The 15,000-nt window shown below is 47.1% G+C and overlaps 2 protein-coding genes across 2 annotated transcripts in view; both read left to right on the top strand.

Moving 5' to 3' along the window:
• The window catches only part of parp1 (poly (ADP-ribose) polymerase 1), a 24,463-nt gene extending 11,709 nt beyond the window's left edge, over nt 1-12,754 (top strand). The window contains exons 6-23 of the mRNA XM_080853904.1: nt 121-237; nt 625-801; nt 985-1,147; nt 1,322-1,462; nt 1,887-2,129; nt 2,652-2,717; nt 4,742-4,874; nt 5,187-5,382; nt 5,815-5,943; nt 6,488-6,571; nt 7,522-7,644; nt 7,853-7,981; nt 8,258-8,356; nt 9,745-9,897; nt 10,130-10,257; nt 10,670-10,731; nt 11,102-11,216; nt 11,733-12,754. Coding sequence (XP_080710030.1) covers nt 121-237; nt 625-801; nt 985-1,147; nt 1,322-1,462; nt 1,887-2,129; nt 2,652-2,717; nt 4,742-4,874; nt 5,187-5,382; nt 5,815-5,943; nt 6,488-6,571; nt 7,522-7,644; nt 7,853-7,981; nt 8,258-8,356; nt 9,745-9,897; nt 10,130-10,257; nt 10,670-10,731; nt 11,102-11,216; nt 11,733-11,814 — 2,340 coding nt within the window. The 3' untranslated portion in view covers nt 11,815-12,754. The remainder of the gene's footprint in view (nt 1-120; nt 238-624; nt 802-984; nt 1,148-1,321; nt 1,463-1,886; nt 2,130-2,651; nt 2,718-4,741; nt 4,875-5,186; nt 5,383-5,814; nt 5,944-6,487; nt 6,572-7,521; nt 7,645-7,852; nt 7,982-8,257; nt 8,357-9,744; nt 9,898-10,129; nt 10,258-10,669; nt 10,732-11,101; nt 11,217-11,732) is intronic.
• Nucleotides 12,755-13,403: 649 nt separating this feature from the next.
• Nucleotides 13,404-15,000, top strand: part of lin9 (lin-9 DREAM MuvB core complex component) — a gene marked incomplete at its 5' end in the record, with an annotated part of 14,182 nt that continues 12,585 nt past the window's right edge. The window contains 2 exons of the mRNA XM_080853905.1: nt 13,404-13,434; nt 14,677-14,709. Of these exons, the coding sequence (XP_080710031.1) occupies nt 13,404-13,434; nt 14,677-14,709 (64 nt within the window). The remainder of the gene's footprint in view (nt 13,435-14,676; nt 14,710-15,000) is intronic.

The raw sequence follows: 15,000 nt of genomic DNA, 5'->3' as shown, positions 1-15,000 counted from the left end.
GTTTGTTTGGGATCAACATTATGGGAGGTAGCTAGAGATTCATGCAGAGATTAAGTGAATGTTTATAGGTTTATAAAGTGAATGAGTTTGTGATTGGATATAATTTGTGTGTGTGTGTAGGATCAATCTCAGCTGATCTGGGGCATTAAGGACAAGCTGAAGAAGTACTGCTCCACCAACGACATGAAGGAGCTGCTCATCGCCAACGGACAGGAGGTGCCTTCAGGAGAGTCCAATGTAAGTCCACACACACACACACACAACCGACAGGAAGTACACTCAGGAGAGTCCAATGTAAGTCCTGCTCCAGGGTCAAAGTTCACTCTGGGGTTAGAAGGGCAGGTCCCAATCCCTTGATTAAATGTTCAAAATGGATGGAAACAATAAAGAGATGGAGACACACACACACACACACACACAGTTGACTCTTTATCAAAAACACGAAGGTTTAATCACAAATCTCTAATTACATGAAGTTTCAATTTCAATTTCAATTCCTATCCGACAATATCCAACAATTCAATCCACGCTCAACAACGTCCGTCTTCCTTCTTCCTCCTCGAATGCTGGTTGTGTGTGTGTGTGTTTGTGTGTGTGTGCGCACGTGTGTGTGTGTGTGCGCAGATCGTGGACAGCCTGGCGGACTGCATGGCGTACGGGGCTCTGAGGCCGTGTGAGACGTGTCAGGGCCAGCTGGTGTTCAAGAGCGACGCGTACTACTGCAACGGAGACATCTCCGCCTGGACCAAGTGTGTGTTCAAGACCCTCACGCCCGACAGGAAGGACTGGGCCACGCCCAAAGTGAGTGTGTGTGTCCTGAGTGTGTGTGTCCTCGGTTTGTGTCTTTCCTCCTTAATCTGATTGGTTGACTTCTCTCTGTGCTTTCTCCTCTCTCTCTGATTGGCTGACGCGTTGTTCCGCTCTCTTTTGATTGGCCGACGCATGGTTCTGCTCTCTCTGATTGGCTGACACATTGTTCTGTAGGAGTTTCACGAGGTGCCCTTCCTGAAGAAGTTCAAGTTTAAGAGGCAGGACCGCCTCTACCCCAAAGAGGCCCCGCCCTCCCCCACGGCCCCCACTGCCTCGGCGGGCGGCCCGGGAGCCTCCAGCCTCCCCTCCGAAGCCCTGCCAGAGGCGCCCCCTGCAGGTAAAGCAGTGTGTGTGTGTGTGTGTGTGTGTGTGTTTGTGTTTGGTGGTCACTAGTCACTGTGCATGTCTTGATGCTCACGGTAGCTGGCAGAGGATGCTGTAGCTCACTGAAGCCCTTGGTTTGTCTGTCTCGTGTGTTTGTGTGTGTGTGTGTGTGTGTGTGTGTGTTCAGATAAGCCTCTGACTGGCCTGAGGCTGCTGGCTGTGGGGAAGCTGTCTAAGAACAAAGACGACCTGAAGGTGGCAGTGGAGGACATGGGAGGCAAGATCACTGGAACTGCATCCAAAGCCAAACTCTGCATCAGCACACGGAGTAAGATATATATATATATGTGTGTGTGTGTGTGTGTGTGTATGGGGGGCTGCATATATTTGGTGTATAGAGCGTAGAACATTCTAGAGTGCTGCATATATTTGGTGTTAGAACGTAGAACATTCTAGAGTGCTGCATAAATTTGGTGTTAGAACGTAGAACATTCTAGGGTGCTGCATATATTTGGTGTTAGAATGTAGAACATTCTAGACTGCTGCATAAATTTGGTGTTAGAACGTAGAACATTCTAGAGTGCTGCATATATTTGGTGTTAGAACGTGGAACATTCTAAAGTGCTGCATATATTTGGTGTATGTGTGTTTATATCTGTGTGTGTTGTTATATCTGTGTGTGTGTGTGTGTGTGTGTGTGTGTGTGTGTGTGTGTGTGTGTGTGTGTGTTTGTGTGTGTGCGCTCCTCACAGAGGAGGTGGAGAAGATGAGTAAGAAGATGGAGGAGGTGAAGGAGGCCGGCGTGCGTGTGGTGTCTGAGGACTTCCTGACGGACATCAAGTCCTCGGGCAAGGCCCTCCAGGAGCTGGTCTCCCTGCACGGCATCTCCCCCTGGGGGGCCGAGGTCAAACTCGAGGCCCAGGCTCCGTCTGCGGCCTCCAAGTCCACCGGAGCCCCCGCGGCCAAGAGCACAGGCAGAGTGAAGGAGGAGGAAGGTGTGTGTGTGTGTGTGTGTGTGTGTGTGTGTGTGTGTGTGTGTGTGTGTGTGTGTGTGTGTGTGTGTGTGTGTGTGTGTGTGTGTGTGTGTGTGTGTGTGTGTGTGTGTGTGTGTGTGTGTGTGTGTGTGTGTGTGTGTGTGTGTGTGTGTGTGTGTGTGTGTGTGTGTGTGTGTGTGAACCTGGGTAGAGGTTAACTGGCTGGGGTGTGTGAGTGAGTGTTCGGTTTCCTGATTTGAACTTAGCAGGGTGTGTGCGTGTGTGTGTTCCTGAGTGAAGTTCACAGTCATTGTGTGACTGCTGCTTTTACAGGGGGCAGTGTGTGTGTGTGTGTGTGTGTGAGTGATGCTTCCACAGTTGAGAGTAATTGTGTGTGACTGCTGCTTTTACAGGGGGCGGTGTGTGTGTGTGTGTGTGTGTGTGTGTGTGTGTGTGTGTGTGTGTGTGTGTGTGTGTGTGTGTGTGTGTGTGAGTGATGCTTCCACAGTTGAGAGTAAGTGTGTGTGTCTGATGCTTCTACAGGGGGCAGTAAATCCAAGACCATGAAGCTGACCGTGAAGGGCGGAGCGGCTGTGGACCCCGACTCTGGTGAGCAGGACAGACATAATCAAACGATCAGAACACTCCCAGGGATTAAAGTATTCCGGCACCGTGCCGGATTTCCGGCGTGCAGCGTTTGGCTGCGGGAAAAAAGTCTAATATAATTTTGTTTTATATTGAAAACTCGTTATCATCACCATTACTTTCGAGTTTATGAGTTCGTCTGCCAATGATATGAAAAAAGCACAACTCTCAGGCTGTCAAAAGAACATAATTAGCCAATCAGAAGTAGATTAGGGCGGGTCTTGGGAAAATGTGCTTTCACCACCGACTTTTCTGTATCGCTCTGCCTACGTAGATGCCAAAGTAGAGATACTGTCAGACCGAAGCAGAGTAAGTTCAAGAATCCTTGGGAAGATGCCCTCCTAGTTGATGAAGGATTGAAAAAGAAATGGCGCTGGGCATGAATAGAAGAGATAGGGAAGGACGGTAAGACTTTTGGTAGCCGGTGTAAGAAGTTAAGAGAAGCAGGTGCTCTCTTGTTGTGCTCAAGAAAGCTAGGCTACTGTATGCAACTAGCGGGAAAAAGCTGCTTCCAGTGCTTCCACTTATTCGTAGAGCAGCTGTTCGTGCTATCCAACACACAACGCTTTTACCGGGAGCAACAACCACATCTGATGTTCCGGCATCAATAACTGACCGTTAATGTGCCCTGAAAATATGCGTGTGTACGTTCATCGCAGAACACAATCCAGGCAAGCTCGCCCAACCCCTGGTGAATTTATGCCAAAAAATAGCTGAATACAAAATTGCTTTGACTAAACTGTCAATATCCAATCAGCATGCCAGCTATTTTAACACACACGGCATAACACCAGAGTTTAAAAGACGTATTTCGGAAAAGCTAAAGCTTTCCTTAAATGTCGACGAAGCCACCAACAAGAACCTGGACAATGTCCTCGTTCGTTTTTTTGTTGAAGATACAACGCAGTAAAAACGCAACACTTGCCAGGCAGGAACATGAATATAGCCAATGCATCAGCAATTAGGCTACTGTATGCTAGAATAAAAGATGTATATTTTATTATACGATTATTTCTTCTGAACGAAGTAATTATGGAAATGTTGCAATATAAAACTACATTCTACAGCTCACTGTTGCTCTTTAACGGTTTAAAAAGTGACAGTGTCCTTTTTCATATATCCTCAATGAAATGGTTGCAAATCCAATCTTCTTTCACTGACTGAATTTCACATACCCTTATAACATGTCACCTTGTGGTTGTAGGTCATCTTGAAATCTTCCAAGGACAAAGCTTAGCAGCAAAACTTGATATCAAAAGAAATCGTAAATGCGACATGTGTTAGTACCATATTGTAGTGAGGTGGAGTATTGCTGACCCTCTTGGGATTGCAGTTTCAGAAGTCCCACCATAATCTGCCATCTTTCATTTCTAAATGTTTTTTTGTTTGATTGTTTGTTTTTTGAGCCTGTAAATGTGTCCTCGCCACAGGACGCCACCCCCCCCCCCCCCCCCCCTCGCACTCACCCACATAGGCCTAGAAAAAAAAGTTCAGGCTCAGGATTTTTTTTTGCTTTAACCCCTGCACTCCTTATGGAGCAGGACAGACATGATCAAACGATGAGAACACTCCTTATGGAGCAGGACAGACATGTTCAAACGATCAGAACACTCTTTATGGAGCAGGACAGACAGACATGTTCAAACGATCAGAACACTCCTTATGGAGCAGGACAGACATGATCAAACGATCAGAACACTCCTTATGGAGCAGGACAGACATGATCAAACGATCAGAACACTCCTTATGGAGCAGGAAAGACACGTTCAAACGATCAGAACTCTCCTTATGGAGCAGGACAGACATGATCAAACGATCAGAACACTCCTTATGGAGCAGGACAGACATGATCAAGCGATCAGATCACTCCTTATGGAGCAGGACAGACATGATCAAGCGATCAGAACACTCCTTATGGAGGATTGGGATTATACTTGCTACCTAGCTGGCCAGACATGATTAAACGATTTTTCCTTCTTCCCCTTCAGGTCTGGAGAACTGTGCCCATGTGCTGGATCAGAGTGGAAAGATCTACAGCGCCACCCTTGGCCTGGTGGACATAGTGCGGGGCACCAACTCCTACTACAAGCTGCAGCTGCTGGAGGACGACGTGCAGAAGAGGTTAGCTGTTAGCGGTTTGGACGGGGTGGTATTAGCTGTTAGCGGTTTGGACGGGGTGGTGTTAGCGGTTTGGACGGGGTGGTGTTAGCTGTTAGCGGTTTGGACGGGGTGGTGTAAGCTGTAAGCGGTTTGGACGGGGTGGTGTTAGCTGTTAGCAGTTTGGGCGGGATGGTGTTAGCTGTTAGCGGTTTGGACGGGGTGGTGTTAGCTGTTAGCGTAATATTCTTATTAGATTAGATTAGATTGGATTAGATTCAACTTTATTTTTATCTAATCTAATAAGAATGTCCCCCTCCTCTGTGCCCCCCCCAGGTACTGGGTGTTCAGGTCATGGGGGCGAGTGGGCACCACTATCGGAGGGAATAAGCTGGACAAGTTCTACGACAAGAACTCGGCCATGGATAACTTCCGCAACGTTTACGAGGAGAAGACCGGCAACTCCTGGACCTCGACCAACTTCACCAAATACCCCAACAAGTTCTACCCGCTGGAGATTGACTACGGCCAGGCACGTCTACACACACACACACACACACACACACACACACACACACACACACACACACACACACTACCCGCTGGATATTCACTACAGGCAGGTACGTCCACCAGGGGCGTATCGTACACATGGAGTATCGCTGTATTACTTTTTGTGATTTTCAAAAATACTGGATCAGTTAGCAGATAGTTCACATGCAGATTTTTGGCAGGCGGACACACACACACACACACACACAGGTTCAGTTAGTGTTGTGATTACAGCTTGTTCTCTGGTGTGTGTGTGTGTGTGTGTGTGTGTGTGTGTGTGTGTGTGTGCGCTCTGGTGTGTGTGTGCATGCTCTGATGTGTGTGTGTGTGTGTGTGTGTGTGTGTGCTCTGGTGTGTGTGTGCATGCTCTGATGTGTGTGTGTGTGTGTGTGTGTGTGTGTGTGTGTTCCAGGACGAGGAGGCAGTGAAGAGGCTGACGGAGAGCGCCGGCACCAAGTCCAAACTGGCTAAACCCGTGCAGGAGCTCATCCGCATGATCTTTGATGTGGAGAGCATGAAGAAGGCCATGGTGGAGTTTGAGGTAACACACACACACACACACACACACACGCACAAACACAAACACTGACACACAGAGCATGATCTTTGATGTGGAGAGCATGAAGAAGGCCATGGTGGAGTTTGAGGTAACACACACACACACACACACACACGCACACACAACCAATTATTTTTCAATGAATATCAAGTAATAGATGTTATGACCCCAGTAGCTTATATTTGCCTGTATTGATTATATTACCCCAGTGGCTTGTTTGTGTGTGTGTGTGTGTGTGTGTGTGTGTGTGTGTGTGTGTGTGTGTGTGTGTGTGTGTGTGTGTGTGTGTGTGTGTGTGTGTGTGTGTGTGTGATGATTGCTGTTCAGTGAAGGCCTTGACAGTGTGTAACTGAACTGTTTCCCCATGAGACGTAACGCCACTCTTTGACCCCACCCCCCCAGATCAAAGATGTGTATGTGTGAGACCTAGCGCCACTCTTTGGTCCCCCCCCCACCCCCCCAGATTGACCTGCAGAAGATGTGTGTGTGTGTGAGACATAACGCCACTCTTTGACCAACCCCCCAGATCGACCTGCAGAAGATGCCGTTGGGGAAACTGAGTAAGCGGCAGATCCAGAATGCCTACACTCTGCTCAGCGAAGTTCAGCAGGTCAGTCACACACATACACACACACACACACACACACACACACACACACACACTCTGCTCGACGAAGTTCAGCAGGTCACTCACTCACTCACAACCCCCTTAATCCTAACCCTACACTCTGTTCAGTGAAGTTCAGCAGGTCAGTGACCTACGACCTTTAACCTTAACCCTAACCCTTAACCCTAACTTTACAGTGAAGTTCAGCAGGTTAGTCACTTAGGACCTCACAGGGTCATTAACCAATCACTAGTCTCTGCCACTCAGGACCTCACAGGGTCATTAACCAATCACTAGTCTCTGCCACTCAGGACCTCACAGGGTCATTAACCAATCACTAGTCTCTGCCACTCAGGACCTCACAGGGTCATTAACCAATCACTAGTCTCTGCCACTCAGGACCTCACAGGGTCATTAACCAATCACTAGTCTCTGCCACTCAGGACCTCACAGGGTCATTAACCAATCACTAGTCTCTGCCACTCAGGACCTCACAGGGTCATTAACCAATCACTAGTCTCTGCCACTCAGGACCTCACAGGGTCATTAACCAATCACTAGTCTCTGCCCGTCAGGACCTCACAGGGTCATTAACCAATCACTAGTCTCTGCCACTCAGGACCTCACAGGGTCATTAACCAATCACTAGTCTCTGCCCGTCAGGACCTCACAGGGTCATTAACCAATCACTAGTCTCTGCCACTCAGGACCTCACAGGGTCATTAACCAATCACTAGTCTCTGCCCGTCAGGACCTCACAGGGTCATTAACCATATAAATCAGCTCTGTCTGGGCTTCTTGGTAAGTTTAAGGAATACAATTTTAAATTATAATTTCTATGAATCTGTGTCATCCAACATGGCTGCCCTGTGAATCTGTGTCATCCAACATGGCTGCCCTGTGAATCTGTGTCATCCAACATGGCTGCCCTGTTGCTTCCCTCTCCCCTGTAGGCGGTGGGGGACAGTGCCTCAGAATCCACCATTTTGGATCTGTCCAATCGCTTCTACACGCTCATCCCCCACGACTTTGGAATGAAGAAGCCACCTCTACTGAGCAGCCTCGACTACATCCAGGTGAGGGGACACCACACACACACACACACAATTGAGAGGAGTTCATATCGAGAGGAGTTCATATGTGACATATATATACTGACTCTAATCCAGAGGAGTTCGTATGTGATCCTGTGTGCTCTGCCCCAAGGCTAAGGTGCAGATGATGTGTGTGTGTGTGTGTGTGTGTGTGTGTGTGTGTGTCTAATCATGTGTGCTCTGCCCCAAGGCTAAGGTGCAGATGCTGGACAACCTGCTGGACATTGAGGTGGCCTACAGCCTGCTCCGCGGGGGGGCAGATGACGACAAGAAGGACCCCATCGACATCAACTATGAGAAACTCAAAACTACCATTGAGGTGAGCGCTGTGTGTGTGTGTTTGGGGTTGTGTGGGTGTGTGTGTGTGGGAGACCTAATGTGTGTGTATGTGTGTGTGTGTGAGTGTGTGTGGGAGACCTAATGTGTGTGTGTGTGTGTGTGAGTGTGTGTGATACCTAATGTGTGTGTGTGTGTGAGACCTAATGTGTGTGTGGGTATGTGAGTGTGTGTGTGTGTGTGTGTGAGAGACCTAATTTCTGTGTGGGTATGTGAGTGTGTGTGTGTGTGAGGCCTAATGTTTTTGTGTATTTTTCAGGTGGTTGATAAGTCTTCACATGAAGCCGAGCTCATCCATCAGTACGTGAAGAACACACACGCGGCCACTCACAACACCTATTCTCTGGAGGTGGAAGAGGTGATTACACACACACACACACACACACACACACACTCTACACACGCTGCCACTCACAACACCTATTCTCTGGAGGTGGAAGAGGTGATTACACACACACACACGCACACACACACACTCTACACACGCTGCCACTCACAACACCTATTCTCTGGAGGTGGAAGAGGTGATTACACACACACACACGCACACACACTACACACTACGCACTACACAAACACACACACACACAAACACACACACACTCACTGCGACTCACAACAGATACACGCTGGAGGTGGAAGAGGTGATGACACACACACACACACACACACACACACACACACACACTCTTCACACACGCTCTACACACGCTGCGACTCACAACACCTACACGCTGGAGGTGGAAGAACATCTGATCGTCTCAGGACTCTTTAAAGTTGTGAGGGAGTTGTATAATGTTAACTCCTGACTGACTCTGCTGTGTGTGTGTGTGTGTGTGTGTGTGTGTGTGTGTGTGTGTGAGGGAGTTGTATAATGTTATCTCCTGACTGACTCTGCTGATTGCTGATCTGATGTGCGGTACTGGATGCTGAGGGACTGTAGGTCTTTAAGAGCGTGTGTGACTGTTTCCTGTAGTTCTTTAAGAGCGTGTGTGACTGTTTCCTGTAGTTCTTTAAGGTCGTGTGTGACTGTTTCCTGTAGGTCTTTAAGGTCGTGTGTGACTGTTTCCTGTAGTTCTTTAAGGTCGTGTGTGACTGTTTCCTGTAGGTCTTTAAGGTCGTGTGTGACTGTTTCCTGTAGGTCTTTAAGAGCGTGTGTGACTGTTTCCTGTAGTTCTTTAAGGTCGTGTGTGACTGTTTCCTGTAGGTCTTTAAGGTCGTGTGTGACTGTTTCCTGTAGGCCTTTAAGAGCGTGTGTGACTGTTTCCTGTAGGTCTTTAAGGTCGTGTGTGACTGTTTCCTGTTTCCTGAAGGCCTTTAAGGTCGTGTGTGACTGTTTCCTGTTTCCTTTAGGTCTTTAAGATCGTGTGTGACTGTTTCCTGTAGGTCTTTAAGAGCGTGTGTGACTGTTTCCTGTAGTTCATTAAGGTCGTGTGTGACTGTTTCCTGTAGGCCTTTAAGAGCGTGTGTGACTGTTTCCTGTAGGTCTTTAAGGTCGTGTGTGACTGTTTCCTGTTTCCTGAAGGCCTTTAAGGTCGTGTGTGACTGTTTCCTGTTTCCTTTAGGTCTTTAAGATCGTGTGTGACTGTTTCCTGTAGTTCGTTAAGGTCGTGTGTGACTGTTTCCTGTAGTTCTTTAAGGTTGTGTGTGTCTGTTTCCTGTTTCCTGGGGTTCTTTAAGATCGTGTGTGACTGTTTCCTGTAGTTCTCTAAGGTCATGTGTGTCTGTTTCCTGTTTCCTGTGTAGGTGTTTAAGATCGTGCGGGAGGGCGAGTACCAGCGCTTCCGTCCCTTCGAGGAGCTGCACAACCGACAGCTGCTGTGGCACGGCTCTCGAGCAACCAACTACGCCGGCATCCTGTCTCAGGGTCTCCGCATTGCCCCGCCCGAGGCGCCAGTGGTAAGGAACAGCGCCACCTGATGCGGGGGAGGGAACACGACAACACTTACAGGAGCAGGATCACCTGGATACACTGAATCTCAGTGGCTGCACCATTGCCTGCATCATCATTATGAAACGATTGAAAACCGTCTGTTGTGCCGCCAGCAATCCGATCTTAAAACTGTGTGTGTGTGTGTGTGTGTGTGTGTGTGTGTGTGTGTGTGTGTGTGTGTGTGTGTCCTGTCTGCAGACGGGTTACATGTTTGGTAAAGGTGTGTACTTCGCTGACATGGTGTCCAAGAGTGCCAACTACTGCCACACCTCCCAGGCCGACCCCACTGGCCTCCTCCTCCTGGGCGAGGTTGCCCTCGGCAACATGTAAGTGATGTGGTTGCCCTTGGCAACATGCAAGTCATGTGGTTGCCCTCGGCAACATGTAAGTGATGTGGTTGCCCTTGTTTACATGTTAGTAATGCCTGTTGCCCTCGGCAACATGTTAGTGATGCGTATTGCCCTCGGCAACATGTAAGTGATGTGGTTGCCCTCGGCAACATGTAAGTGATGTGTGTTGCCCTCTTTAACATGAAAGTGATGCGTGTTATCCTCGGCAACATTTTAGTGATGTGGTTGCCCTCGGCAACATGTAAGTGATGTGGTTGCCCTCGGCAACATATAAGTGATGTGTTTACAAGTGGATTAGACATAGGCCGTTGTTTTTATTTTTTATTTTTTTTATTTTTAGAAATACATTATTGCTTGTTCAAATGCTATTGTGTATTTGTTTCTACAGGCACGAGCTGAAGAAAGCATCACACGTCACAAAGTTACCTAAGGGCAAACACAGTGTTAAAGGTGAGCACTTGTTTGATCTGGGGTTTAGTTAAGCATGCTGTCCCTCCATTGAATGCATGGGAAGTTTCAGCTGTAACGTGTGTGTGTGTGTGTGTGTGTGCGTGTGCGTGTGCGTGTGCGTGTGCGTGTGCGTGTGCGTGTGCGTGTGCGTGTGCGTGTGCGTGTGTGCGTAAAGTGCTGTAGTGTATCTGGATCACGTCACTGACCCGGGGGAGAGGGTGTGGTGTGTGGGTGACCCGCGCTGACCTTGCTTCTCTCCCCCGCCCCGCCCCGTCATGACCAGGTGTGGGCTGCACCACCTGGACCCCATGTGTGTGTGCGTGTGTGTGTGACCTGCGCTGACCTTGCTTCTCTCCCCCGTCATGACCAGGTGTTGGTCGAACCGCCCCGGATCCCAGCGCCACGGTGAAGCTGAATGGAGTGGACGTGCCTCTGGGCAAGGGATCGACCACAAACATAGAGGACACCAGCCTGCTGTACAACGAGTATCCTTCATGCTCCTTCTCACACACACACACACACACACAAACACAAACACTTGCACGTACACTTGCACGTACACTTGCACGTACACTCGCACGTACACTCGCACGTACACTCGCACAAGCCCTCGCACGCACACACACACACACACACACACACACACACACACACAGACACACACACATTTGTGTGTATTTGTCTGTGTGTTTGTTTGTGTATTTGTCTGTGTGTTTGTTTGTGTATTTGTCTGTGTGTTTTGTTTGTGTGTTTGGTTTGTGTGTTTGGTTTGTGTGTTTGGTTTGTCTGTGTGTTTGTTTGTGTGGATTGTTTGTTTGTTTGTCTGTGTGTTTGGTTTGTGTGTTTTGTTTGTCTGTGTGTTTGTCTGTGTGTTTGTTTGTGTGTATTGTTTGTTTGTTTGTCTGTGTGTTTGTCTGTAGGTAATAGTAATGTGTTGTGGGCACAGGTAGTGTGGTCTCTCCTCTACAGGCTTGTTTCCCTTGACTACCGCTCCTCCTAAGATACATTGTATACGACGTCGCTCAGGTGAACCTCAAGTATCTGCTGAAGATCCGCTTCAACTACCAGACATCCCTGTGGTGAGAGGTCACCACACCGCTGACCTCTCACCCCTGACCTCTAACCCTTGACCTCTCACCCCTGACCTGGGGATGGGGGGGGGGGGTCCTGGATATCACCACTGGCCGCCACACCATCGGCACCCCCCAACCCCCCTCCACTATACCTTCCCAGAGACTGAAGATACAGGAACGACCTGAACGCACCCACACACACCTCTACATCCTGAACGCACGCACCCACACACACACCTCTACATCCTGAACACACACACACACACACACACCTGAACATCCTGATCACACACACACCTGAACATCCTGATCACACACACACCTGAACATCCTGATCGCACCCACACCTGTTCATCCTGCTCTTATCATTTGTGATGCTGTATAGGTGTACATGGCTCATAGAGCTGTCGGTAACTTTGGATAGGCTTAGCAAGATGGCCGCCTCCCCTCGCTCGCTGTGTTTGGATAGGCTTAGCAAGATGGCCGCCTCCCCATTGCTCGCTGTGTTTGAATCGCCCTCGGCTTCACAGGGGAAAGACCCTCGGGAAGACATGGTTATTTTTCCATCAAAATACTCCTAGAACTGTGTGTGTGTGTGTGTGTGTGTGTGTGTGTGTGTGTGCGTGTGTGTGCGCGTGTGCGTGCGCGTGTGCGTGTGCGTGAGAGAGAGTGTGTAGACATGGTTATCTTTCCATTAAAATACTCCTAGAACGGTTTGTGTGTGTGTGCGCGTGCGCGTGTGAAATGGTTATCATTCAATTAAAATACTCCTAGAACGCTCTCTTGATGAGGTGGAAAAGCTGTCCCCATCAGTCGTCATGACGACGTCAGCAGTCTTCCACTATTTTGGTCTTCCGTCATTTATCTGTCGATTTGGTTGTACTTCATTTGTAGTTTCCAGTTTAGCTTTGGTAAGGTCATAGGATGCCACCTTCCAATGGCAGGGCTCAAACTGAAGTTTAAAAAGTCTTTTGGTAGAAAAAGCTAAAGTACACTTATGCTATGGTGTGTCTCTTTTTATTTGTTGAGATTTAAGGCAGCAACTCTCCATTCGGATTTCCTGTAAGACATGCGTATTTCATACGAGGCCATCGGGTATAATAAGACTGTTATAAAACCAGGTGGTTAGCAAGTCTTTTTTCTTTTCTTTTTATGCTCATTGCTCTTTTTTGCTGATTGTCTTTTGCCTGTCCTTTGCTGTTTAGGTTGGCACAGTAATAGATTAAACGAGTAAGCAAACATTTTGTTAGTTAAGAACTTATAAATAAAGACAATTGAGCAAACAGACTCGTTCACTTTTAACAGATTCCAGCTTGTGTGTTTGTTTTGTTTTACAATGTTTTGTTGTATTTCTTGGTAAAGGCCGGTGTTGGAGGCTATTGTTTGCGCTTGTCATAAAAGCAGGATATATTGTTAGAGGTGTGTGTGAGTGCATCTTTAATTGAAAAATATATAATGGTGTTCGCAGTTTTACAACTACAAAAAATAAAACTGAAAAAATGGGGATTGTGTTCATTTCGAACCTCCCTCCCTGCCTGCCTCTTTCCCACAATGCACACCGTCAGACGCTCTTTGAAAAAGCGGCGCGGCTAATTCAAGATGGCGGAGATGGAGCAGCTTTTAGATGAGAGTAAGTACCAAAACAATCATTTCGGCTCAACGTTACACCACTTACAGTTATGTCCACTGAGCGAGAAGTGCTATGGGCATATAGAAAGACGTGTACATCATCACAAACGGCCGTTATAACCACATAGCGATTCCAGCGAACTAACTAGTAGCTAGCTAGCTAACGACCCTAACAATCTTGCTAGCTACCTAGCTAGCTAAGTTATCCTATGAGGCTTAACGTTACTGAAGTGTATGCAGTTAGCTTGGCTAGCGAGCTAAAGTTACTAAAAATAATATTGCTGCGGCAGTGGGCACACCAGGTGTTAGTGCATACCTCAGTTTGAAGCTTGATACGTAGCGGCCTTCTTTAATTTATTTTATTAAAACGTATCAATCGTAAAAGTCTATTCAAGTTTATATTTCAGGGAACTTAGAAACTGTCAATAAACACCCACCCCCGCTAATACATTGCTGAGCTTAAGACAGTTGCCGATCAACAATAACAATGGTGCTAGCAAGCCAGCTGGTGGTCGTTTAGGAGACCAGTTTTCTTGACAGAACAGTTTGTTTGTAAGACAACCAAAGGGTCTTTAGACTAACGTTGAAGTTAGTGTGCTTTGCCATATGCCTGGATTGTTAAATGCATTCCCTACATGCGACTATTCTGGTGTCCGTCGTGGGGCTAGTAGAATGATCATGGCACAACAAATGACGCAACATGTCTACGTTTTCAGCCTAATCATCTTCATACACAGACCATAGCTCCGTTACTGGACGATAAGTCATTTGCAATGTCCTGCACTGATATCCCTCTCTGTCTAGACACCCTGACATTGAGAGACTATGGTTAGCCCGTGTGATTTTCAGAGTTGTGTCATTGTCAGACTGCACGTCTGGTTGAATATCCCATATATGTCATGATGTACGTTTGAACTGTGTTCGTTTTAATCTCTCGTCAAGTGTGTTATTTAACCCCTAGTTATTTAATTTCCACTGTTTTTGAAACCGAGACTTGGTTCATTTGATTCTATTGTAGTTAAACGTTTGTTTGTCTGTTGTTTGTGAATTGTATTTGTATTAGTTTGTTGCAGGGAAGCGACCTTGGCTGTCTTGAAAGGCGCTTCAGAAAGCAACAGTAGTGTTATTGTTTTTCAGTTGTAATGCTGAGAGGGGATTCATTCTGTTTCCACAACTGAAAAAAGTAGAGTTTCAACTCTAGAGGACTAAACTGGTTCTGTTTTCCTCTCCGTCTGTGTCGTAGGTTCGTCAGCCAAAGCCCTCGTCAGTCTGAGAGGTAGGTTTGAGTTGGCTTATATATCTGATCATACTCTTTGTTAATATATCTGATCATACTCTTTGTGAATATATCTGATCATACTCTTTGTTTATATATCTGATCATACTCTTTGTTTATATATCTGATCATACTCTTTGTTTATATATCTGATCATACTCTTTGTTAATATATCTGATCATACTCTTTGTTAATATATCTGATCATACTCTTTGTTTATATATCTGATCATACTCTTTGTTAATATATCTGATCATTCTCTTTGTTTATATATCTGATCATACTCTTTGT

The sequence above is a fragment of the Sprattus sprattus genome (assembly GCF_963457725.1).
Source record: "Sprattus sprattus genome assembly, chromosome: 16".
In the NCBI taxonomy this organism is placed as follows: domain Eukaryota; kingdom Metazoa; phylum Chordata; class Actinopteri; order Clupeiformes; family Clupeidae; genus Sprattus; species Sprattus sprattus.
The sequence above is the reverse complement of the archived record's forward strand: the minus strand, read 5'-3'. Positions and strand labels throughout refer to the sequence as shown.